General features: G+C 34.0%; 1 protein-coding gene across 1 annotated transcript in view; it reads left to right on the top strand.

Moving 5' to 3' along the window:
* LOC108914826 (neurobeachin) overlaps positions 1-27,840 on the top strand; it is a 265,755-nt gene that overhangs the window by 3,870 nt on the left and 234,045 nt on the right. The window contains exons 4-22 of the mRNA XM_023455027.1: positions 1,000-1,121; positions 3,359-3,485; positions 3,548-3,667; positions 4,564-4,710; positions 5,050-5,175; positions 7,493-7,633; positions 8,250-8,395; positions 9,447-9,660; positions 11,900-12,122; positions 12,325-12,861; positions 12,923-13,239; positions 15,882-16,678; positions 17,301-17,989; positions 18,358-18,674; positions 18,994-19,173; positions 20,632-20,775; positions 22,902-23,009; positions 23,081-23,255; positions 26,641-26,765. Coding sequence (XP_023310795.1) covers positions 1,000-1,121; positions 3,359-3,485; positions 3,548-3,667; positions 4,564-4,710; positions 5,050-5,175; positions 7,493-7,633; positions 8,250-8,395; positions 9,447-9,660; positions 11,900-12,122; positions 12,325-12,861; positions 12,923-13,239; positions 15,882-16,678; positions 17,301-17,989; positions 18,358-18,674; positions 18,994-19,173; positions 20,632-20,775; positions 22,902-23,009; positions 23,081-23,255; positions 26,641-26,765 — 4,755 coding nt within the window. The remainder of the gene's footprint in view (positions 1-999; positions 1,122-3,358; positions 3,486-3,547; positions 3,668-4,563; positions 4,711-5,049; positions 5,176-7,492; positions 7,634-8,249; positions 8,396-9,446; positions 9,661-11,899; positions 12,123-12,324; positions 12,862-12,922; positions 13,240-15,881; positions 16,679-17,300; positions 17,990-18,357; positions 18,675-18,993; positions 19,174-20,631; positions 20,776-22,901; positions 23,010-23,080; positions 23,256-26,640; positions 26,766-27,840) is intronic.

Raw genomic sequence — 27,840 nt, 5'->3', positions numbered from 1 at the left:
TTGAGAGAATGGTGTGTGTGTATGTGTGTATGGAAGTGGGCAAAGAAACCGCCGCCTCCTTCGCGTGCTTTGTTGGACGATGGAGCTTCCTTTGAGACCGGGAGAGGCGGAGGGTAAATGTGTAACGGGTGGCAAAATAAATTACCCAAAGAGGATAAAGATTTTTTAAAAGTTCTACCTATCCCACCTATTCCAAACTATTCTAAAGGCAGCCATACACGGACAAATAAATCCATAATCTTGTACACGCCAAACCGGAATATAGAACCTTCCGTGTATGGGTCGGAATTTAACAGACTGTCTATTTTGAGGACAGATTTGTAACGTTACGAGCCTAATACGCGAGTTAAAAATGAAGTATCTCAGAAGAAATATATTCTAATAATTTCATCTTAAGATAGACGTATAAACTTTTCGAAATTGTTAGATTTAAGGCCAGCGTTATAATACATTCAAGTACTAATTTAAATTTAAATCAACACTTTTCATCGTCTTAGAGCTTATTTAAATTTTATTACAGTTTTGAATTTCATTATAAAATTAGCCCTTAGAACTGTGGATCATATATTAGTATTCCATTTCAGTTTAAACTGTACTACATATTTATTTGTACGTTAGTTGTTAAACGAACTGTCGATTTCATGATTTATCGTTTCTCATATCTGCAAATTTAGATCTGCATAGGAATTATCACTATTATAATTTATTCCACAGTTTTTAACCGTCACAATCGTAATTTTGGTATAACTCAATGCATATGATACGCTACTTGATATGCAACGCGATTGATATGCGCGTTAAATCCGTCGGATTTATTCGTTCGTGCATGGCTGACCAATACAAATATCAAAAAGTGTCTATTTCTTTAACATACCATTTTAGAGAAATTCTTAGATTTGATTTGAATTAGCTTAATACAAGTAAGGTGAAAGTTTCCAAATATAAATAATTAACAAAGAACAATCAATAACGGGCGATTTAACACATTTTTATTTACAGGCAGTAGTATTACCACCTTTAGCGAAGTGGCCATATGAAAATGGATTCACATTCACGACGTGGTTTCGTTTAGATCCCATAAATTCTGTAAATATAGAAAGGGAGAAACCTTATTTGTATTGGTAAGTTGAAATAAATCAATTCCTTTTTATGACTGTTTTCAGGAGGATAAGCTTCAGTATTAGATCATGATTTTGTTGTTTGGATCTGATTTATATCGAAGTTATTTTATACAGGCTTAAACTTTGTTTTGTCATCAATCACTGTCATCATAATTGTTTCTTATTTACTTCATCAATCTTATCATTATCCTTGTTTCATTTTCAATTTTTTCTGGCCATGTCAGTTTAAACATTTTTATTTCAATAATATTTTTACCATATTTTCTGTTCAAACATAAATGCGATTGCTTTCGAATTCCATGTAAATATCACTGCAAACATACAATATGCATTGAAATGCAGTTCGTTTGGATGCGTCAAAACCGATGTATCTGCTTTTCCATCAAATCGTTAATGCACTTGTAATGTATTGTACCTTTTAATTAATAAACACGATTAATTATAGTTCTGTCAATACTTATGCGGCTCTAAGGTTATTTGATTACAGTGTTTCATTAGTAAAATTATATATCCTGAATATAACAAAGTTAGAATTAGTTATTTACACTATAAAGGAGGTAAGTATTATTTATATTTACCAGTCGAGGACGATTTTGCGCCCGAGCGGAGCGAGGCCTGACGATAGTGTTCGAGACTGGTAAATTATACTTAACTACTGCGTGGTGTACAATATTTTATCTGCTCCCACAGTTCTTTATAGTTCATGAAATAAAGATTAGGTTTTATTTTTTGACATTTCTTAATCCCTTAATCTTAATCCCATTTTGACATTACTCGAAATCTTGCAATGTTGCCTTGGTTGATTGGATTTTGTTGTTTCTAAGGTGTTTATAAGGGAAGCTACATAAAAGTTGCAATTTTGCTGGTTTTGAATTATTATTTCTAAATGACTGATTTTCAAATAGAAAGTGCAGCAAATGCTGAAATGGCACTTCTAGCATATTTCGTGGAGAAGTCAAGAACTTTAAAGTCATCGGCGAGTGTGTGGAGTGAATGCTCAATTATTAAGTCAACTATTTTCATAGAAGAGAACGTGGATATATCAAAATACCCCAAGCTGAGAGCATTTTTGAAATGTAAGAATATATATAATACGGCTATACACCTAAAAAATCAAACGTTTTTACAAGAGAACAAGTCAACAATTTTCTCGTTCAGACACCCGATAACACATATTTGCTAATGAAGGTAGTGACGGTCTTAGGCATTGCTGGAGCATGCCATTCTGATGAATTATGCAAACTTACTTTGGACAACGTCAGTTTAAAAAATTTCGATGACATTATTGTATTCCAGATTTTAAAAATGACATGTCACGTACCTACGTTTACAATTATTTCTCGTCTGGGTTTTGTTCTCACCTAGAAATTCTCAATAAATATATCAAGATTAGATTGAAAATTAAAACTGAAATTTCACGCTTTTTTATGCGATGTCAAGCAGGTAGATGTTACAACCAACCAGTCGGCAAGAATACCCTTTCTATGATTCCTAATAAGATTGTACAGTTTTAAAATTAGAACATCCTAGAGCATATACAGGTCATTTATTCCGAAGAACATCGGCAATACTGGCTAATACAGGAGTTGACGTATTAGCAATCAAGAAACATGGTGGGTGGAAATCAGCCACAATTGCAGATAGTTATGTTGCTTGACAGTTTAAGTAACAAAAATGAAATAGGCAACAGGATTCTTTACAATGACACTTCAACTCCAGGTTCTAGTTGCATCATGCCGTTTTAATGGATCAGTCAAATAATATTGAGCCTCCGGTGACTGAAATGGAATGGTCAAATCATTTTGAGAAAAATGTGACAATTAGTAAACGCGAGGGGAATAATTATCCAGATTTTATAAATGTTACTAAATGTAATAATTATATAATTACTATAAATATTCATTCATAATATTTAATAAAATGTAATGTTCTTCAAGTATTTCTATTTATTTGTTCATAAAATATGTATCTCAAAATCGCTTTTTTCCCTATTTAGGTAAGTTACGTCACTTATCTCCCGTTGTCCAAATTAACTTCCACTTCTACGGCAAAATCCACTTATCTCCTTAAAAACAATGTATTAATGGTCTACTATAGTGGGAACAGATAAAATAATGAAATAATAAAATTAGAATAAATAACCATAACATTTATTTCCGTGTGGGGTTCAAGTACAAACCGTCCCTTTGTAATCCCTTGGTAATAAACACCTCAGATATTATTTCGTCCGTTTGCAGCTTCAAAACCAGCAAAGGTGTGGGATACACGGCTCATTTTGTGGGGAATTGCCTAGTGCTCACCTCGATGAAGATTAAAGGAAAGGGCTTCCAGCACTGCGTCAAATACGAATTCCAACCGAGAAAGGTAAATCGTGACGGTTACCCGTTTAATGAGTTTAATCTGGACTTTGTCCCGTTCTATTTCAGTGGTACATGCTGGCCGTCGTGTACATATACAACAGGTGGACGAAGAGCGAGATCAAATGCCTGGTCAATGGGCAACTGGCGTCCAGCACCGAAATGGCCTGGTTCGTTTCCACGAACGACGTGAGTAAAAAAAAGTTGGCTAAATATTAAAAAACCTGTTTAAAAATATAAATAAAATAATGTACAAGTGGATGATGAAATAATTTTTTTTTAAATTAAATGGTAGAGCCGCTCTTTAAAAGTAAACTTTTATCCATGCCGCCGCCGTCACCAGGCAGCTCCCGGACACGGTTTGTGCGCGTTATCAGTGTTGCCGGTTGTTAACTTTTTAAACCAATTACGACTGTATGAAACTAAAGGACTAGCAGAGAGCAAAACTGCAATGGAAAATAAATTTGTAGAAATATATTGCTTTCTTTTGACTTTGCGACGTGTTATTTTAAAGTCATCATATTTTTTTGTTGTCAATAATTTAATAAAATAATTATTTTTGCTGATTTGAAAATCTGATGAATTTACAGTTTTTAATGAAGTGTTTACCTTTTTTAAGCATCGTACTTTAGTGAACTACATACTTTCAATCCACCTGATGTGATATGACAACAGAGTGCTAGGCGGGCAAAAAACAAACGGTGAACCCAAATTCGGAGAAATGAGAATGACCTATTCATTTTGTTAGATTTATTTTAATTTTCAGTTTATCGGTTTACAAATTGTAATATGGTAGGTAGTCTTGCGCTATTAAGTTAAGAAATGAAAACAATGCATTACGTAGCTCTCAATTGGGTATGTACACGCGGTTAGCGCCCGCTGTTTGTGGTTATACGTGTCTGTCCAGCGACGAGGAATGAAAATTATGAAAAAAAAATAAAGAACATGAGATAACGAACTTATATTTGTTTCCATAGAAAGGTGATCCTCATTAGAGTTACCCCCTGTATCTAAGAGTAAAAGAAAATATAAGAAATAAATTTTATTGTTGGCAATTTTATTATTTTTTATATTTTGTTGTTTAGGTTTTCGATAAATGCTATATAGGAGCAACACCTGAATTAGACGAAGAAAGAGTGTTTTGTGGACAAATGTCAGCCATATACCTTTTTAGCGAAGCCTTAACCACCCACCAAATATGCGCAATGCATAGGTTAGGTCCTGGATACAAAGTAAGTTCATTAAATTAATTCTAGTCGCTACAGTCCGCTACACTGAAATGGAAACATTTTATAGTAAAAAAAGTGGGTTTTATCTAAATTTAATTGTAGGTACAATTGCATCATTTCTTAAACAAATGGATAACTGCCACAAAACGTATTTTAATACACTTTCCAATAAATTCGCTACACTTTCGAATGAATGTTTATTATACAGAAAATTTTTCGGGGTTTACAATTATTATAAAGCTTTTTTTCTTTCTAGCATTTTTGGCGAATATTTTCGAATAATAAATATTTACGTTTTTGGAGAGAATTATGCAATTGATTAATATATATTCCTGCTTTCAGAGTCAGTTCCGATTCGATAACGAATGTAACATAAATTTACCTGACAATCACAAAAGGGTGAGTGACATTGAGCAATTAGCTGCTCCTAGCATGCCTCTGCCTCAGACTGCGTCAGATGCACGTTCCGTAAGCATTTTATTTTTTCATATTTTTATTTCCAGCACGTTTTTTAGTTGTTAGTGAGATGTAGGCAGTTTTACGAAATGCTTTAATACCAAGTTATTATTTTGCACCAGTAAATTGTGCACGATTTTTCGTTTAATTGTGTACTTATTTTATTGTGGATGATTTTTTATTAATACTTTGTTACCCTACTTAGTATTTATTTCGGAAATATATATTGATATTTCTTATTATATTTATCCCAGTTCTAGTTATCCGAGTTGTTTTAGTTAATGTATTTCATTGGGTTGTCTTTTTCCAATGGATTAGCGAAAAAGCGACGTATGTTATGAAAAAAATATATATTCTGGCGAATTCTAAATTTTATTATATAGTAAGTATTTACGCAGTTTGGAGTTCAGCTTACAAGGGCTTGCGAACTTTACATTTCCATTTGCGATAGTTGTTGAGGGTCATGAATGGCTCTAAATGGCCCATTAAATTACATTTTACCGCAGGTCCTATTAGTTTTAAATTGAGTCACTCATACAGGATAATGTTATTCAATTCCTAGCCCGAATACAGGGCCAAATTACTAGTTGGCATTTCATCCGCACGCATTGTTATTTCGGTTTGCATTATTAAAGGGTGTAGCTGTTTTCGAAATAATTACACATGATGCCCCGCCATTGTTACATCGAATTACTGACTGGAGTCTAGCATGGCGTAGGTTAGGTTTCAAAGCCCTCAGCATGGGATAACTGTTAATTTTCAATGTTCAATTAGTAAGTCTCGTTTAGGTACATGAATATAGTATTAGCGATGAAATCACGCTCTTTAATTCTCCTGAACACATACGTAATTTCAATATTTCGAAAAAAACAGTACATTTGGAGTAAATAGTTCAACTGCACACTGGTCATCAAATTTTAAAAGTTTAGTTACGTGTCCGTTTTGATAAATTTCGAAGTACTTTGACATGTTTATGGATTCTCGAAGTATTTTGATGTATTTTAAAGTATTTCGAAATGTTTGAAATGTTTGAGGTTTTTTGAGACATTATATTAGTCCATATTATTTTGGATTACATAAATTCCCTACTTTATGCCATTTTACACGGTCAAAGAAATTCATTGGGATAAAATAGAACAGCAGCTTTATTGATACTGTCATATACAAAAACTGTACATTTTTTGTCACAACTATTATTTCATTATTTCATTCATAAATTTATTGAAAATATTAAGTATATTACATAGTCCATAGTTATGGATAGCAGTACATCCAAATATTTATCAATTTCGTTGACTGTGTAAATAGGCCAATAGGTTTGGTTCCGAAGTTTTAGTTAGGTTATAATAATAATAATTTCAGTGTGCATCAAAACAGCTTCAGAATACATTAAAATTTGTCTAATTTTTTGAGAATTTGATTTAAAAAAAAAGGAACATTAAAACAGCTGTCAAAGGTCAAAGTACAAATGTTTTTAGAAAGCGATAATATCTGCGAATCCACTGTGAAATACATTAAAATATGTATGTGTATTAAAACGCTTTTAAAATACATCAAAAATGACAAAATACCATTAGAGAAATACTTCTGAAAACTTCCAAATATCTCGAAAAACACTAAGTACTTGGAAAAACCATGAATATTTCAAAATATTTCCTTCCTACTTCGAGAATACTTGAAAGACTAAATGTCAAAGATGGATGGTCATGGCTAAAGGTCAGGGTCGGAGGTCAAAGTCCAGTGCCATAATGTCAAAGATAAATAACCTTTTGCTCTCTGTTCATTGGTCTTTTGATCTCCTTAAGTCGTTCACTTTTAGTCTTAGACTTTTGTATATTGAAAGAATTTTTTAGTGCTACTTTGACGCATTTTGTGGTATTCACAAAATTGTCTTAATACTTTCTGATGCTGTTTCGATGTACTTTAACTTATTTTACCACGTTTTTTCGGAATACTTTAAAATTTTCGACGTTTTTCGATGTATTTCAGATATTTCGAAGTATTCGATGTAAAACCAAGTGTTTCCTCCAACTTAAAAAGTTGCCGTTCTAAATTAAAAATATTTTTGTACTATAAATATTATAATATATCTAGTTAGACGCCGATTCCTGCAGAAACAAATATATAATTTTTGGAGTTGATAATACAAATGCGGAATCGAATACATAACAGACATTCAGAAAGCAAGCTCCTGCTGAATAATTTACCCAACAATCCCGCCGATTTCCACTTTGCCGTCCTTTAAGAACGGCCCTACGACCCGGTTAAATGTCTTGGTCATAAATGGTATCTGGAAACTCAATTTAATGACGCTGTTGTTACTCCCTAGGTGTTGTACGACGGCAAGCTGTCCAGCGCCATCGTGTTCATGTACAATCCAGTGGCCACCGACACTCAGCTGTGTCTGCAGTCAGCGCCCAGGGGGAATATGTCTTACTTTGTCCACACTCCCCATGCTCTCATGTTGCAAGTAAGTTTATAATTTTACTATATACGTTCTAATGTTACGCCGTGAAAATAATTACTCAAATGTGAACAAGACTGAACTTCCTTAATTTTGCATATTAAAGTTAAATTCTTTAACTTTTATTAATAGAGGAACATTAAACAGTTGTGATGTATTAGAGGCAAAAAAAATCATTAGGCATAGAATATTGATTGGTTGATTGATTCATTATTGTTGATTCATTTTGACAATAGATCTACAGACATTTTGAGGTTAAATCTAGTGAAGGCTTTCCATTTAACCGATCCAGCTGATCTCAAACTGCGTTGGATTAACACACTGCAACATTTGCCAGCCAGTGTCTACTCTTTAATGAATCTGCTGGTGAATCTGGAAATTTTTCGCCATTTGATTTCAATCATGTTTGCTAGCAGACTTGTTAAGACTTACACGTTGACGAATGTTGCATTGCATTGCACGGTTTTGAATAACTACAACAGATGGATCACTTTATCATCAAATAATATACCTAAAATTTGGTAGGCCGATGGTAATGGAATTTTCAAAGTTTTTCAAACTAGAATTAAGATACGTCTCTTTCCTGATAAAGGACAAGTACTAACACCTTCTCTTTGTGTAGGATGTGAAAGCAGTGATAACACACTCCATCCATAGCACGTTAAATTCTGTCGGCGGGATCCAGGTGTTGTTTCCCTTGTTTTCACAACTGGATTTGCCGTACGAATCTATGGGTTCGTCGGATGTGAAGAGGGACCCCACATTATGGTATGTAAAACGCACGAATTTTTTCCTATCCCCCTATTTTCGAGGATTCTGTACATGAATCTCAAGTTAGTTTTGTGCGGTTGAATCTAGTTTTCAAAAAAATAATTTTTTTTAATTATAACATGTATACTGCACACAACACTAGAATTATCACTATTTGGAAGATTATATTGCCTGCTAAAATATAAAAGACATGTAATTAGAAATGTATAATTTCCGGTAAACATATTTTTGAATATTTAGCTCGCAAATTTATTTCTAGTTGTAGATGTATAAAAAATCTTAACCTGACCTAAACTAATTTTATGCAGACATAAGTTTCTGTTTGGCGCTTGAATTAGCAAATTGCATTAAGGGCCCCATATTCTTTAAATAGTGTTTTCCGCAAAGACAAATAATTTCAAACATTTAATAACTGAATAATCTAAAGCTTATCAAATAATACGAATGTTATGTCATGCCACCTGAGTATTTTCAAAGACGCCGCACTAAACCAAAAAAAAATAGGTGCAAAAAAAAACGAATAAATAGGTGCAAAAAACGATCAAACCATCAAGGCTTTAGGTACTGAAATCTACGAAAATACTAACTTTTTTATATATAATTCCACATGTAAATATTTTTATAACATTTACTTGCTTAGTCCTACATATAAAATTGTTTACTTTTATTTATAAGTACGTGAAAATAATTCTTAAAATGTGGGATTAGAGTAACAACAAACGCATGTTTTACAAACGGTTTTTTTTTAGTTATTATTTTATTTGAGTAAATTTAAATGGTAACAATGAATAAACAAAACATCAAGGATTTTATTTTTGTGCTTACTTTTGTTCTACACGTTTTACTTTTAAAGATTTCAGTACCTAAAAACGCCAGAAATTTCACTATTTCTCGGCCAGGAATATGGCCACCTTAATATTACAAATATGTACCTGCAAATCTACCGACATATTTCGAAACAAAATTTTCGTATCGGAAAATGAACCTAAAATTTGTTTTATTAAAATTTTGAATTTTGGCAAGCTAAATTATAATTTCGATTTTCCAGCTCAAAACTGTTAGGATTTATCTGCGAACTGGTGGAGACTTCGCAGACAGTGCAGCAGCACATGATCCAGAACCGCGGCTTCTTGGTGATCAGCTTCATGTTGCAGCGCTCCTCCAGGGACCACCTCACCATCGACGTGCTAGGCTCGTTCCTGAGCCTAACAAAATATCTCGTAACTTGTCTAAGTGCCAATAGCGAGCTGTTGCTCAAGCAGGTATGCTCTCAAATATTGTCAAGTTGCATACAAATACGTAATGAATTTTGTAAGTAAGTGTATTTGTGAGGTCGAAAGTGATTGTTTGTAACACGACACTTACAAGCATGTACCTAGTGTTCTCGAATGGCAAACTTTTATTTTGTATCATTTTCGAAAGTTCGTTTTGTGTTTTGAAATTTTTATTTTACATGCTTGTCATTTAATTTGAAGAAACTTTGATATGAGAATGTGTTATTCCTTTGCTTTCTTGTTCGATACATTTTTTTTAACATTCTGTTTTTTATCTATATGTTGCTATGGTAAATATTTCATTTCAAAACTAGACTTTTCAGGGTTTGGATCGCCTATTTGTGTGGCTGAAATGAGTTTGTTTTTCATTATTTTCAAACAGGCTGTACATTTTGCATGTAAACTATTGCTATGTTGACATTTCCGTGTTTATTATATCCACATCCATTTTGTGTGTTTGCAAAATATGCAGAATCAGTTTAGTTGTGCAGTGTCTGTGTTTGTTGTATAATTTTGGAGCCTGCAAAGTGCACCGTTGGGATTTAAAAAAGGGAAGTTTGTTTTGTGAATTATGCACACAAGTAATTATAACGGTTGCACAAGGCACCATTTTATTTTATTTTGTTGTGTACCCTTAACTTTCAAGGAGAAATGTAGTTTGCATCAAGATTAAAGCACTACTAAAAATGGACTTGAATTTTAAAATCGTTTTACAAACCGCTAAGCTGGTTATGTTAGTTTTTAATTATAAATTTTTTTGGGGCATAAAAATGCTTTTTCTCCTTTATTTGAAACGTTCTGTAAAGTGTGACAGTTCAAATAATAGATCTCTACTTTAATCAAACTGTTCCCCATCTTCCTGAACAATTTCTTTTTTCATTTACTTCACTATCTCTATTATTAATTGAGATACACAGTTAAATTAAATCACACCAAATTTATTGTAAAAATTTCAAAACTTTCCCTCGAATTACGCACCTGGTACATGTTGAAAACTCAAATTTCAATTAAAATTTTTTCTTAACATCCTTTGAGTGAAAATCAAGTTTGAAATTTGAATCCATTTTTGTGGTGTCAATTTGAATGTGAAGTAGACTATTTAAAAATATATATTCCACATAAATACCATTTGTATATAGAAATGTGAAAAGTTGCTTGTTTCATAGTTTTTTCACTTTAACTTTTACTTTATCCCAAAAAAAAATATAAAAAGACACATTGTGTTTTATAATATTTCATTTTGTGAACAAATATTAAAAATTTTGAATTCCTCCCTTTAATTCCAAAACCATGTACTGTTGTACCTATAATCCGATAATGTCTGTACCAAACGTGTATTTGTAAGCTTATTTGTGTATTTTAAAACTTGTACTTATCCAAGCATGTTGAAGAACATTTTTTATTATTTTGGCCTTCGCTTCATCCAGTTCTTTATACATTTGACTAAAATTATCGTAATAGCGGCTCTGTAGATACATTTATGGCTTATTGTTTATGGAACATTTGGCAATTTCCCAACATTAGTTTCTCTGTCTCTCACAGTCATTTGTTTTTTATTACCAGCAAATGTAAATATATGGTTGGCAGTCTTTAAGTTTTACACCCTCCTTTGGAAGTGTCTTGTTGCTTTTAACAAACCTAACAGAAATAACAATGAAAACATTTTTTTGTGTTATTAGAAGCTGTTTTTCTTGCACTTCAGTGGTTCTTAAGATTTAAGATCGCACCTAAAGAATTTTTAGGTCTTTATATATAATTTCTTATAAAAAATACAGGGTGTTTTGTAAGATGTGTGTTTTAAACCGACCTGGAATATTAAGCAGAACTAAACTAAGCAAATTTTTCAAATAACATATTATCAAAATCTCAAAAATAACCGAAAAAGTCAACAGCAGTGAAAGATTATTAAAATGCTGCCCCAGCATCTCAATTGTATGTGGTCCAAAGTGCTTAAGAACCAGGACATCTAGTGAATAATCGCAGAAAACAAATTGCTTTCAAGGCATATTTCACTAAATTTATTCTAATAACACCCTGTATAAACACCATCGATTAAAATATTTGTGCTTGTACATTGTACATCTTACTACAATTGCCAGACATTCCATATCCATATCCATCCGCCGCTATTCAATTCTCTTTAACCTGACATGTGAATGGGTAAGTACGGGGGGCAGTGTGAACCATCTTGATTTAGTTGTTTTGCTTTTCATTCTTGACCTGGCAGCTGCTCGACCACGTTCTCTTCAACCCGGCTTTGTGGATATACACTCCCGCCGCAGTTCAGACCAGGCTGTACTCTTACCTGGCGACGGAGTTCCTATCTGACACACAGATCTACTCCAACGTCAGGAGAGTGTCGACAGTCTTACAGACCGTGCATACCTTGAAGTACTACTATTGGGTCATCAACCCCAGATCTAAGAGTGGGATATCGCCAAAGGGAATCGGTAAGTGTAATATAATGTCCACAGTGGCAGAAATATATAATTCCAGGTGTATCAAAAATAGATGTGGTTATGTTTGATTCAAAGCTAACTTTTCTGTCAAGAGAGCATTTTTGACAGATTAACAAACATAACCTTATTTCACATAACCTTTATTACAAACAGTATTATTTGGGTTGTTGAAATAATTCTATTAATTCTTCAGTTTTTGTTTTAGATGGACCCAGACCAGCTCAAAAAGATATCCTAGCCATCCGCTCCTACATTCTGCTCTTTCTCAAACAACTGATCATGATCGGCAATGGAGTGAAAGACGACGAGCTACAAAGCATCTTAAACTACCTCACCACCATCCACGAGGATGATAACCTGCACGACGTTCTCCAGATGCTTATCTCGCTCATGTCCGAGTACCCGTCCTCCATGGTACCGGCTTTTGATGCAAAATATGGCGTGAGGACGATATTCAAATTATTGGCTTCGGAAAGCCAGTTGATTCGACTGCAAGCTTTAAAACTGCTTGGATTTTTCTTGAGTCGCAGCACTCATAAGAGGAAATACGATGTTATGAGCCCTCACAATTTGTATACTTTGTTAGCCGAGAGGTTGTTGTTGAACGAGGACACTTTATCGTTGCCTACTTATAACGTTTTATACGAGATTATGACCGAGCATATTAGCCAGCAGATTTTATACACTAGACATCCCGAACCAGAGTCACACTTTAGGCTGGAGAATCCAAGTGAGTAAACAGAGACAGCTAAATGTCAAATATTAAAACTATTCAACTGTTTACTTTTTAGTGATACTGAAGGTGGTGGCGACTCTCGTGAGGCAATCTAAGCAAACGGAACAATTATTGGACGTCAAGAAATTATTCTTATCGGACATGACGTTGCTCTGCAACAATAACAGAGAGAACCGAAGGACGGTGTTACAGATGTCCGTCTGGCAGGAATGGCTCATAGCCATGGCATACATACACCCAAAGAATACTGAGGAGCAGAAGTTGTCGGATATGGTTTATTCCCTGTTCAGAATGCTGTTGCACCACGCTATAAAGTACGAGTACGGGGGATGGCGGGTGTGGGTCGATACCTTGGCCATCGTACATTCCAAGGTGAGAGACGTTAATTATATTTCATGTTTAAGCTAAAAAAAATAATATAGTTAAACCTCTTTTGGGGACATTTCTGAATAGCAGATGTTTCTAAATAATGGACAATTTGTCTTTAATGGGATTTTACAATGCGGTTATCTCAATATTACCTTCTCTTAATAAGGGAACCATTTAAAACATATACAGACATGAAAATATATCGACGTGTATCGAAGTATTTAGGGAAAACCGACAACTATGATAAATAATCTAAATACAAAATCTGATATTAATAACTTAAATAATATTTATATTTTATAGGTTTGTTTTAAAAATATAAAAAGATTTTTGCCAGAATTCAAATTTACTGCCATGCAAAGTTAGTGATATAGTTGCCAATTACAAAATTTCCCTAAACCCAATAAGATTGTTTTCAATTCAAATAAATCTTGAGCAAAAAATTATTAAAAAAGCAGGTTTATTTTTGTCGGTTTAAATAATTTTGTATTGTCTAGTTTTCTGTTTAACAGTCCACATCTTTTCTTAATTTTAATATTATGTAATCATTTCAATAAATATAGGAATTTTAAATGTTTATTAAATTTGTTTATAATTTTATCTAAATTGAATTGTGGTGAAACTGTTTTTCATTAAAACCTCATGTTGGTAACTATTAAACTATTTTATTCTTATAACACAACTAACAAAAGAAATTTTGTAATTTATTCTAGATTTTGTTGTTAACTTATTTGTTGCATAGTTTCCCTTTATTTATTGTAACGAGCGTTCAAATAAAAACGTGGTTGAAGTTGGCTCTGACACATTGGACGTAGGGAGTAGCTTATAGCGACCAACTTAACCTCATTTCTCAACGAGCTGTATAGCAGCTGTCAGTTTCAATAAAATGACTATATAACTTTATTTTAAAGAATAATCGTGATAACAATAACAAACAATTAAAGGAGCTGCGGAAAGTGTCCCCCTCCTTGTTATAACAATAAATTAAAGCAGCTGCTGAAAGTGTCCCCCTCCTTGTTCCAAGCACTTTTCACACCTGTTCCTCAAAGAATTAAAGACATTTTCTAAGATGCTCGGGATATTGTTAATTTCACGAATCTTGTCTATAAGTCGAGCCTGCAGATGGTTTAAATCAGGAATAGGCAGTTCAAAAATAGTGTTTTTAAGGTAAGGCCACAAAAAGAAATTACATATCGTAATATCACATGACCTCGGTGGAAATTCATGTTCAGCATTGAGACTTATTAGTCGATTTTGGAAAACTTCCCTCAACATATTCATTGTCTCGCCTGCCGTATGTGCCCTTGCGCCATCTTGTTGAAAGTAAAAGTTTGTAATTTCGTTTTCTTCCAGCTGGTTAACAAAAAGAGCGATAATTTCTTCTCTATACCTTTGCGCAGTAAGAGTACCATTAAAAAAAATAGGTCCATAAATCCTCCTTCGATTGAGAGCACACCAAACTCCAATTTTTTGAGCGTGTAGAGGGCCCTCGACAAAAAAGTTATCTGGTTTTTCAGAAGACCACATTCTCATATTCTGTGAGTTTACGTAACCACTTAAATGAAACCAGACATCATCAGAAAAAAAGGTGATATTATGAAGTTCACCGTAGTTGTTTAAAAACCATTCACAAAATACAGCCCGTCGCGGAAAATCAACTTCATGAAGTTCTTGCTGACAAGTTAAACAATAGGAGAACAAACGCAAACCTTTTTTTAACACTGTGTGGCAGGTACCGACTGATACTCCCACCATTTGTGATAAAACACGTACAGAAGTTCTTGGCGCATTTCATTATTTGTTGGACATTTTCTTTTAATTCTTCAGTCCGCTTTTTAGGTCGGCCGCTTCCTTCTTTTCTTGTTACACTGCCCGTTTCCCGAAAAACATTAACACAACGCTGAACTGCACTTTGAAAAATTTTGAACTCAACAACGCCGGGAAATTGATTTTGAAATTCTATGAAACATTCCTCAATAGAATACTTCCATATTCCATCAATCTTGCGTCCATGTCTAAAGTAGGACTCTATGATAAACACTTTTTGTTCTCGAGAAAACACCATTTTAAACGCTTTTTAAAACGAAAATATTCAAATTGATAGCGGCGATATAGCGCTTTGACAGATGACATTTAAGTTCATTTGCTATATGCTACGCCCTACGTCCAAATTTTCAGAACCAACTTGACCACGTTTTTATTTGAACGCTCGTTATATTTTGCCACATGTGAACAAAATTTAAAAATCATTCAAATAACCCTTGTGCCAAAGTAATCAGTCAGGGATTATTTTTATGAAAATAGTTTTGCCGAACCAAAAAATCTTAAAATGGAAAAAGCAGATAAATACAAAATACAGCAACATATATTGCGTTCAAGAAATTGGCATTTCGAAAAATCAATGTACTGATAATGACTTAAATTTTTTAATTTTTGTCAGAAAATAGAACTTTTAGAAGTGTGCATAATATAGTTAATGTATACTTGTATTTGCCTATTTTATCATGTGTTATTTTACAAATTTTTTAAATTTTTTTCACAGGGCAAAATCTGTGGCTATTTTTAGTTACGTACATATCTGTTTGTTTATTTTTTTTTTAATGCATTTTGATAATTATGTGACATGCTTTATTTTAAATTTGTAGGTGTCTTATGAGGAGTTCAAGTTGCAATTTGCGCAGATGTACGAACACTACGAAATGCACAGGGCAGACAACATAACGGACCCGCTCCTTAGACAACAGCACCCCATTAGCACGATATCCGGCTGGCACGAAGTACCTCAGAACCTCTCCAACGGATGTCATCCGGACGGCGAACGGTGGCAGAATTCCCGGTCGCCGCTCCAAGAGATCGAAATGAATGAGAACGACAAGTCGGAGCAAGTCTGCAGCTGCGACTACAACTCTACCATGTCAGAAGGCAGCCCTGTGTCTTACGTAGCGAAACACGATGACAGTGAAGGTGTATCGTTAGATTCCAGGACTAGTGATCTGTTCAGTGACGGTAAAATAAGCAAGGAGTCACCTTACTCTCAGGATTCGCCCGCTAAGTCGCAAATAGTGGAGGACAATACGGATATCGCCACAGATTCTCCCGTGTGCAACGGGCTGCACATTGACAGCAGTCCCAGCTTTGGCAGCCCCGCTAAGATCAGCGAAGAGGCGCAGAAGAGCGAGATTATCGAAGAGATCGTTCAGGAAATCTTGTCCAAGTCAGAAAAACTGTTGGAGGAGCACGTGGAGATTTGCTCAGACTCAAATTCCAGAACGATATCGCCCGTCGTGCAGGACCAAGAAATAGCTCAAGCCGTCAAAGAGGTTGTGAACAACGTGCCCGAAGTTGATACGTTAAAAACGGGAAAGGCGGATGAGCCTTCCAGTCCCGTGCAAGAAGTGCCAAGTCCCGATAGAGAAGTACCCGATAGCGATTTGTCTGAAAGGTATGTTTTAATTTATATCAATTGTAATCATGTTTTGAAAATTTATGGATCTTTTAATAGATTTTATTATAATTTGATGTTTTCTATATAAAAGAAATCTAACGTTGAGTTTTCCCAAAGGGTTTTCTGTGTGATAAGTGAATAAATTTTGTTGAGAGATGATAAAATTATAGAGCGTGTGCGAAAAGGTTGGAACAAATTTGATAAAATTGTTTTAATTTCAAAATTCGCATCTTGACTAACACGGGTGTGCCTGTTTTTCGAGCTGTGCCATGGGAAAGTTGGGAAGTAAAAATTCAGTTTTCACATGAAACAAAACCAAATATTCTTCAAATTAATTATTCGATTAGTTTGAATTGTATCTCATAAATATTTTACATTAAACTTTTGAAATTATTAGCATGTTATTTGTCGTCATATTCCACAAGTTCATCGTAATTTAATTGATAGTATCTCTTAAGATAACCTGGATCCTCATGTTGTAAGTTAAAAAACGTATTAGATAATACAAGTTGTAATTTTGATTGAGGGAATAAAAAGGTGAGTAATTATTGCAAAACACCCCTTAATATTTTAATACAGATAGTTCAAGTCATGTAATATCATTATTTCCCATTAAAAGGTATCTGACACCAACAGAAGAAATAGAGAGGAAGGATGGCGAAATAGAGAGCATGGTGAAGCAGGAAAAAAGTGAGACAGACAAACCGAAAACAATCGAAAGTGTCCCGGGTGAGAGTGCGGGTGAAGCCACAATCGCCCACAAGGTGGCGTTCAGGGAGGAGGGACAGGGCGACGTGAACAATAAAGAAAACATTAGTGATAGTGATACAATTACGAAAAAATCCGAAGCTGTGCCAATTGTCGAAACTAGTGCTGTGTCAGTAGAATTAGAGCCGTCCAATAATGAATCTAGTCTAGCCGAAAAAAACATTCAATCTAGTGATACCGTTTCTAAAGTAGAAGAAGCAGAGGGCACTGCCTGCGTCAGCAGTGAAGAAGAAGTGCCTCCGGTTGAAAATATACCAACGATTTCACAGTTCTGTGATCCTAGTCATTACGATTCTACTACTAATACCGCCACGGATGTTGTTGTTACGAACGTTACTGTCGGCAAGGATGCCGAAGCCAGTGACAGCCCCGCTGTCCAAAAGTCTACCGAGGTGGCGAAGAGGAGGGTCAGCCTTCCAAGTAACCACTCCGAGGGCCAAACTACTGAATTCGCTCAGAACGCCAGCGTTCATCAAGTTTCTCCTCAGAAGAGACCTAGAAGTGCATCCACTTCGACTCAAGTTGACCCTAATTTGTTCGGTAAGATTAATTTCAACCATAATTTTGCTCTATTTGATATATTAGTATCAAAATCGGGTTTAATTCATGTGTTTTGTAATTCACTTTTATTTTTATATTTTATCCTTACACAAACTTTTTAGACCACCTTATGCAGAATTTTATAAGGAACTTAATTATATTTAAAAAAGTTAAATTTTTTGGTGATACTCACCCTGTATAATTGAAAATTATTTTAAAATGCTGCAATTTTGATTACCTCCAACTTATATTTGAGGTTTTTTTGTTTCTCAGTTGCAAAATTAATAAAATTTTGCCACACTAATTGACCTCCATTTTATGAAAACGTGAAAGATGTCCTGGAAGAGATACATTTCCCCATTTTTCAGAACCCAAGAATCCTAAACCGGGCGCCTCTTCGAGACCGATGTTCAGTCCGGGCCCGACCAGGCCCCCCTTCAGGATACCGGAGTTCAAGTGGTCCTATATCCACCAGAGGCTCCTCTCCGACGTGCTCTTCTCCCTAGAGACCGATATACAGGTGTGGCGCAGCCACTCCACCAAATCGGTGCTGGACTTTGTAAATAGCAGCGACAACGCTATTTTCGTTGTAAATACCGTTCACCTTATATCCCAATTGGCGGATAACCTCATTATCGCCTGTGGGGGACTGTTACCGTTACTCGCTTCAGCTACCTCACCGAATGTAAGTAGAACAGTGAACTTTACTGGTAGTTTATTTAAAAGTCTGTAGGTGGTGCTTTGATTTAGGTGATACATTGTCTGTATCGATGAGTGTCGATAATATTTAAGGCCTTTTAATCAAAAACCTACAAATTAACATTATAATTTTTGCACTATAAAAATATATTGAAAATTGAAACCTGTTTTTCAAAGTTGGTTTTATCAGTCTAGAGACTTTGCGTTAGGTTATGTTCCGACTGATTGGGTTAAATACAAGCCCTCCCCCTTGAGGCACTTTGACGAAACAGCTGTCCTGAGTGAACATTTTTTATTTTTAACAGAGCGAACTAGATGTAATAGAGCCAACGCAGGGAATGCCCATAGAAGTAGCCGTCAGTTTCCTACAGAGACTCGTTAATATGGCGGACGTTTTGATTTTCGCCAGCTCATTGAATTTCGCCGAATTAGAAGTGGAGAAAAATATGTCCAACGGTGGCATCCTCAGGCAGTGTCTAAGATTGGTAAGTCTGTACATACATATTAATATAAAAATTGTACATACTATGTATCAAAGTTATAAATATTGCAAAAAATTTGTTGTCTCGCACTTCCATGTTTGCTTTAAAATTTTTCGATAACTTTTTTTTGTTTAATTTATTTTTTGGTTAGATTTTGTTAATTTCAGTTAAATGATTGATGTTAAAAAGAGTTTGAAGGTTATTTTTTTCTTGTAAAAATGAAATATATAGGGTGTAACTTTGATTGGGAGGATATTTATACGGTGGCTATCTTTAAGCTTTTGTAATACTTTATAAGTTTAGTTTCCAAAATTCCGCTGTGAAAACTGAATTTTTTATCCTTTCTTTTTGTAATTTTTATACCTAGCACCATAGTGCCTAGTGTAACCCCAAACAACTGTGTACGCTAACCGTAAGTGGATTGAGAATTACGGTGTTAATTTTTTCATAGTACTGCCCAGTATTAATTGTTTCCTCCTGGGGCAAAAAGTCAATGAGGAGAATCTCTTTAAGAGTCAAAGAAACACAGTTGCATGATTTTTCTCGTTTGTTCATCATGTTCATCGCTCTGCCAGCTTTATACTTACGACACCACTTATACACATTAGTACGATTCACCACACCATCCCCATAAACAGTTTTGACTTCACTAAAAATCTGGAACAGCATCTTTCCAGCAAGAAAAAACCGAATTAGTTCCTCACCTCGCAGCAGGCGGGATTCGGGATAGCGGCACTTCTTTCAACATGCCACTACAACAGCTGTTCTCAACTGAAATGAGCTGTTGCCAATTTTGTCAAAAACAAAAACCACAGCCTCAGTACTCTTACTTTCTGGATATGCGTCGTATTTCAGATTAGTATTCTGGAGAACATGTTCTGTTACCCCTAAAATAGTATATTGTGCAATAAGTATGATAAGTTGTCTATTGCCTATGAGAGCAGACTTGAGCGCACTAATAAAGTGAGTACACTGATCCGCTCAAGTGGACTTAATAGACAACCTCTTGAATTGCACATACTATTTTTTATTACGAATGTGGTGAAATCTCACATAAATAACTATCAACTGTCATTTAAATGTCACTTTTTAAAATTAATATTTTTGAGTGTTTTTTTTAATTATTCATTAAATAAAAAATCAAGAGATGGCTCTAGCATACAATTGCATAGTTTATTTTATTTTTTGCATGTTTTATTGTCAATTGCGGACGACAAGTGTGATTACCGCACACAAATAAATAAATTAAGGTAAACAGCTATTTACCGACCTAAAGAACAAGCAAAAAGATAGGACTTATCCCGTGTCAGTAATAAAAACAATTCATCCCCTCTAGAAGTTACACCCTATATACGAATTGTAATCATCTACATCTCATTTTGTGAAGAATCATTTCTGCATGTCGTGTAAATTTCTGTGTCCTGTAAAATATAGTTGTTGTTATTTGTATACGTGTGCTAGGTGTGCACTTGCGCGGTTCGCAACTGTTTGGAGTGCAAAGAGAGAAGCCGGCCGCACCACACTATTGCACCATCCTCACTAAACGCTAGTCACAAGGCGGCGCACTTGCAGTCGTTCATAAGAGGTGTCCAGAACTCTCCCAAGGTACGTAAAATTGCCCTAACATATGGGTTATCAATTTGAAAAGGCGATATTTTGGTTTTATTACTCATTCTACAGTGCATGTGCTTGAAAAATAACATTTTACCCACCTTATAAGAGTGTTTTCAAAAGTTTCTGTTTTTTTTTTTTTGTAATTTTTGAGTGAAAATTTAAAAAATCAGTCAAAAAGTGCATTTTTGTGAAATATCTACATCTGTTACTTTGAAATTAAACAAATCTATTAAGATCAACTTCCGACATTTTTCAAAGCTACGTCACTGAATTTATGGTAATTATAAGCTAAAACCTGCTTGATGTTGTACATAGATGGAAAATAAAAACATTTTTTTCAAAATTGTTATTTTTGGGCAAGTTTCAGAAATATCTAAAGGGGTAGCGCCACTCTAGAGGTTGGAAAAAAAGGTGATTATTGGGAATTTTCAAGGAAAAATTGATACAAGATGTAATGTCAGGCACAAAATGATTTTATTGTACATGTTTTCAGGTAGTATGTATTGTGAATTTTTTCAAACGATTTAGATTCATAATGGCGGCTGTAGATGGTGACCTTTTTTTCAGAGGGTCTGTATGGTCTGTATGGTCTGTATAGCCAGAAGGGCTTCTTATTAATAGATGGTCTTGGAACAAAAAAATTAAAATTTTCTATTATATTATAAAACCTAGGGAACATCATAGGAAAATTAAAAAATATTCATAATTGGCAATTTAGTGAACATTAAAAAAAGTTTTGAAAAAAAAACTAAAAATTTTGCGTTAAATTGTTGATAACAGTGAAGATTGTTAATCAATCAAAAAACTCCTATGGTGTTCCCTGAGTTATGTTACTGTGAAGCTTTTATACAAAATTTCAGGTCGATTTGTTGAAAACTTTTTGAATTGTTTCTGGCGAGTTAAAAAAGTGGTTTTTCAAAAAATTGTTATTGTTGCAATTCAGCATAAGAAATTTATGATATGTATCGGTCGCATTTGGCAATCGTACATAATTCTGGTCGTGCTATTGTTTTAGTTAAAAAAATGAGTTATATGGAAGAGTAAGCTCATTTCGATGGCATCACGGTCTCCTGAGATTCTTTGGAAAAGATCATTGAAGAACACGATGCGAGCACGACGAGCTCGGGAACTTCTAGTGCGAATGCATTCATTAGAAAACATGGGAAGGAATTCCACCGCGTGTGATCGAGACTAGCACGGACCGCGATGCGAAGGGACCGCGACCGCCTAATGCGTTCGTTGCATAATAGTTAATTATTGTGTGCGTTCTCTCGAGTTACAATAAGCACTCCTACAGCTCTGTGCAAGTGGTTGCATTATACCTAAAAAAAAACTCGTGTTCCTGATTTTTCCATCATTTAAAACTTTTTTTCTATGTTCTTCGCATAATAAAGCAAAATTTTAGGGTGGCTTTACCTCTCAATTAATGCATGATTGCTTGATTGATATATTAAAATAAAAAAGGATACTTTCGAACTTTTTTCTTATTTTTGCTTAAATAATAATTTTTCTAATGTGGGTGAAATATTGCACATAGAAATTTTGAAATATAACAGTGCCATCTGTTATTATCTTATATGAAATATAAAGTGTCTGCTATCGGTTGCTGCCTGAATTAAAGTTGTATTTATTTGTTTTAAATTGATTAGGCAACGACATATATTCCTTGAATGGCGAGATAATCCTGCAGGATAATCACAGCATGACTTTGTTCACCAACAATAAAATTAGTTTCACATATTTATCATCTGTGTTTGAGATGACTATCTCTTGGGTTTTGCTTGGATCTGTACAAACCCGAAAATCAAAAACTATCCATTTGCGGAGCCATATTTATATAACATTTTAAATTTAAAATGACTCGATGACTTCCCTTTTTGTTTTTCTGCGTACTTAATTAACACCCTGTAATATAATTCTACTGGGTGATTGATTTTAATGCACACATGCAACTTTAATAGTGTTTTATAAAAAAAATATAAAAATCTTATGCTATTCTGTATTTTTATCTTTTGAAAATATAGTTTTAGAGATAATGAAGCTTGTAACTTAGCATCGAGCAATGTTCATTCAAGTATCGCCCTAATCTACATATTCTTTTCCTCTTTCCCCCTCAGAACATAGCTGACAACCTATCCAACAACTCGAGCCCGGTGAAGGACCCGGAGAAGCTCCTCCAAGACATGGACGTCAACCGACTGCGGGCAGTAATATACAGAGATGTGGTGAGAACGTTTATCCAGGCACTAACGTTTGAGTTTCACACTAAATAAATGTCTAACGCTTTCCCTTACAGGAAGAGACCAAGCAAGCCCAGTTTCTGTCCCTCGCCATCGTCTATTTCATTTCCGTGCTCATGGTGTCCAAGTACCGGGACATCCTCGAGCCTCCCGTGTCGATACGAGTGCCTAGTCCCGTGCCTGCCATCAGGACCAGCGGTAGTTCCTCCCACCATTCGGGAAGTCCTCAAGGTGAGTTTTATGGTTATGTTGCGGGTGTTTTGTTCACGACAGTGTCAAATGTTAACGGGATTGTGTTTGGATTGTGTGTCGTTTAGTTTTTCGTCCACTGTTTCACAGTTTTGTTTCTACGATGTCAGTTTTAATCGTTAAGTTTTATTGCTTATGTTGATGGGAATTTTATAAAATAATTTGACGATGGTTTTTTTGTCTCAGTGGTAAATATTAATTCAGCCTGTGGCCTTTCTTAAATGTTTTCCTTAATGTTGATGATAAGGAAAATTACAAAAAAAAACAATTTTAAGCTAAAAAAATGTTAGTCACTAAAATTTATTATTTAATATTTGACACTTGTTTTCATCAAACGTAGATATAAAGACAAATGGGTTAATGAAATTTTAACTGGCTAAAAATAGGTCTAAGAGAAAAGTCACATTTTATTTTTACAGGAACTGATGTATATTTTTGGCCAGGTAAAATTATTATGCTTCCCACAATGCACCCTTAAGTTTTTACAATTGAAAAAGGATAGTAAATTTTTGATTGAAAAAATACAAAATTGAGTTCCCTTTTTTTGAAATTTTTGAATTAAAAAAAATATCAAAGAAAAACCGACATATTTTTACCCTTTTTAATTATCATGTCAAATTATTGTGCAGCAGATTAAAGTTTTTAGACAGATCGAAATAACTCATTTAGAGGGAAAAAAAAAGAAAATTGTTACCTGGACTTTTATAAGTGGAAATGGTAAAGGGGCTTATAAAAAGAAAAAATAATAATAATGTGAGCAGGGTTGGCTGAAGGTTGATTTGGGGGGTTGAAAAGTTGTGAAAAATTGTATCATTGGGATTTCTGGTGAAAGTTGACGTCTAACAAAAAAGTATCCAATACAAAAGTCATTCAAAAATATACAACTTTTGTAGAGGTCACTTTTTAACATAACCTCAAAATTTCCGAGAAACATGAGAAAAACAGGTTTTTTTCTGAGTTTTTGTTTTTTATTTCTCATTTCCGCAAAATAATTTAATTTTGAGGAAACTTGGTGAAAGTATGTCTTTCTGTGTCTTAAATAACCCCAATTTTTTTTAGATAAAGAAGTCAAAAATTTTCCGAGATAATTCATTTTTGCCGGTCTGAAACACTTTTTTTTCAAAGAAAAATTGTACTTAGAAAAATCGTACAGAATTCTGCCGCTGATAATTTTTTTCGTTTTGACATACTTTTTGGTGGATTAAAAAAGTCTGTAATCACAGTTCAAAAACATGCTCAATGCAAAAATAACAAACAATGACTTGTAACAATGAATTTTTCATTAATTGTTGGTAATTTGTTTAAATTTAAAAAAAAATTAAAAACTGATTACACTATTCAATTGTATGGAAAAAATACAAAAAACTCTCATTGTTTGACCCAAAACATTATTTTTGTACAGTATTGCTATAAACATAAGTCGAATAGTGAATAAATAAAATGAATAATATTTTCTTTTCTGTAGAAAAAAGTAGTTTTTTTGTTTCGTTAAAATTAAATTATTTTTACGGAAATGAGAAAGAAAAATGAAAAATCATAAAAAAAACCTGTCTGCATTTTTCTCGGAAATTTTGAGGTTATCTTAAAAAGTGACCTCTACAAAAGTTGTAGATTTTTGCATGATCTACAACTTTTGTATTGAATACTTTTTTATTTGACGTCAACTTTTGCAAATACAAATGATACAATTTTTCGCAACTTTTCAACTCCCCAAATCAATCCTCCGCCACCCCTTCTCACACACTTATTTTTTTTAGGTTTATTATAAGCCCTTTTACCATTTCCACTTATAAAAGTCCAGGTAACAATTTTTTTTCTTCAAATGTAATTTGGTTAGACTATTTCATTTTTTTTATTGGATATTTTGCAGTACTATAAATTGAATGTAAGGGTTTGTTTTTAACTGACTTATTTTTGCCTATTTTGAAATCTGGCAATGAGAAGTAGAGAAATACATCACTATAAGACACCACTATAGAGAAATGGCAGAATTCCCGCGATGAAAATCTAAAAGTAAAATGAAAAACTGAAAGATGCAAGCTACTTTTTTTTATTTTTTTTTTAAATTTACATTATGAAGTTTGGAAAAATAGAATCAGAATAAAATTTAAATACCAAACAATTTTGTGAAAAATTAAGAAAATTCCTATTTTTATTGTTCAGTCAATTACGGAAAAAATATTTTGCTCATATATACTTATTGCAAGATTTCAATTTTTTTTAATTTACAGGGAGCCAAAATATCCAAAAAAAGATTCATAAGGAAATAACTTTTCTATTTTTGCTGTTTTCCGAATCGCTGCCAATTTCATTGTACTTAACATTTTTCACTCGCTACTTATACGTCGTTTTTTAACATATTTTTCCTGTTACTAACATGCAGAGGGGAGCGCAAGGCCTCTCTTCCCGCAGTGGTCCCACCACGTCTACCCCCAATTCCTGCCCGGTTCCCATCCCAACGCCGTGCCGCACAACAACTACGTGCGGCACAGGCACTCCTACGTCAAACACCACTACAACCTCAATAATAACCACCACTCTCACCACCATAACCATAAAATCGACCACCGCTACCACAGAAACTCCATAGCGAGCCGTGCAGGTAATTTTGCGAACGATCTTGGTGTAGTTCTTTCTTTCCGTTCTTCCTAGCACGCCCGCCCTCACTTTCTCTGTTGTCTTTTCAGTTTTGTCGATGAGCTTCAGCTTGTTTTGTTAGCATTAGCGTGTTTGTGTATGCTTTGAGAATAGTCAGCGGTTCTCAAACTTTGAATTGTGACAGTATTTTGAGCTGTAGACGCCCCTATAGTTTAATAATATCTGATGGCCTTAGGACTGGCATGAGTTTGTAACAATACTGTAGATTATTAAAGTTTGGGAACCACTGATTTATTTAGAAAATTGTATCGGTATAACAAATGAATTTTATAATACTAAATTGTTTTAAAATTATTGTTCGAATTTCTAAAGTGTCCAGAGGTACAATTAATTTTGAAACTCCTTGACTAAAATATGTTTGAGAGCCACAGATTTCTACAACATATATTTTTTTAAAATTGTATGTGACATAAAAACTAAGATTTTATTAGAAATTTTAAGCTATACTAAAATTTATTGGCTTTAGTTTGGTTTTTTGACTAAAATTTATATCGCTATCTCCTTGATCCCAGTTTCTTTTATGCTACTTACTATTGTCGGCAAATAAAAATGATGCCAGATATTAGTACGGTATTTTTGCAACACATTAAATTTGCTTCAGATGTGCCACATTGGTCGAATTTGATTTGTAACTCCCTTATTATTATTTTTTAAACATTGAAATTGAATATTGTTGAATAAAAATCCAAAGATGTCTGTATTTGTTCAGCCACGAGGTCGATCCAGAATCAGACTCAAGAAGATAACGACTACGACATTATCACCGCATACGTAGAAGAAGCTAACTCGATTCACCAAGAGAACGAGCTGCACTCTGGGCCCCCGTCTATAAAGGTAAGTCACGTTTCACGTTTTCGTCTTTTAGAATGCAGTTTCTGATTGTTTAGTGGAGGACGATGAGGAAGAATCGACAGCATTTTGTTAAAATATGTAACAGTGACCAACGAAAGTATGAAATATGGTCCTCTGAAGTTAAATTTGTAATATTACTGCTTGTTGATTTTTCTTTATCGAAACGACATAACTATTAACGATGTGTGTTTGGTTTTGCATTGTAGATAGCCTTACTAATTTTTAGCTGAAGTTGGTTTGTTATGAAATTTAAAATTTGCATTTATTTCATTCGATGTCAACACCGTAACCAACTTTAGCGGTTTTAAGCACCTGTATGGGAAATGCGCCTAGGTTGCACCAATTTCTCAATTGGTTGTGCCTTGCTGTTTGCTCTTTGATTAGTTCTGACATGATGAAACGTTTATTAACAGAATAATCAGTTTGGAGCTTTAGCGTAATAATGTTGGAATTTGGAAATTGTGCAGAGAGTCAAATTCGATGGAATTACAATTTATCTCGGAATATATTTTATTTTATTACGTTCATTTTAATTTTTAGTTTATCGGCTTACGAGAAGGTGCTTATAAAATATGTAGTAGGTAATATCGCGACTTTCTGTATGAAGTAATTTTTACTGGAATATGAAAATTATGAAAAAACGGTTATAAAAAAATTCAGTTTTCACAATGGAATTTAAGAAAATAACATTAAAAGTAAACTGTTCCAAGTTGCACCCTGTATAAGTGAAAAATATCACATACATTACTGAATTTTATGTACAAAACTGAAAAATCAAATATTATCACAAAAATAAAAAAGTTATAGGAAATGGCAAGTGTTAATAAAGTCCTGTATATCTTAAACGAATCGAAACGCTGAAATTTGGTTTTCATCAATTGATTTTTTTAAAAAACTGAGTGTGTGACATCATTTTTGGTAAATAGAGAAACTCCCTAAAAATGTCGAATTTGGCCCATCAAGTACATGTACATAGTTGTATTAAATTTTATTTTATAACGTTATTACACGAAAGCTCCAGCGAACATCCCTTTAAGATTTCACCGATCATTAAATA

The sequence above is a fragment of the Anoplophora glabripennis genome, unplaced genomic scaffold (assembly GCF_000390285.2).
Source record: "Anoplophora glabripennis isolate ALB-LARVAE unplaced genomic scaffold, Agla_2.0 scaffold503, whole genome shotgun sequence".
Taxonomy (NCBI): domain Eukaryota; kingdom Metazoa; phylum Arthropoda; class Insecta; order Coleoptera; family Cerambycidae; genus Anoplophora; species Anoplophora glabripennis.
The sequence above is the reverse complement of the archived record's forward strand: the minus strand, read 5'-3'. Positions and strand labels throughout refer to the sequence as shown.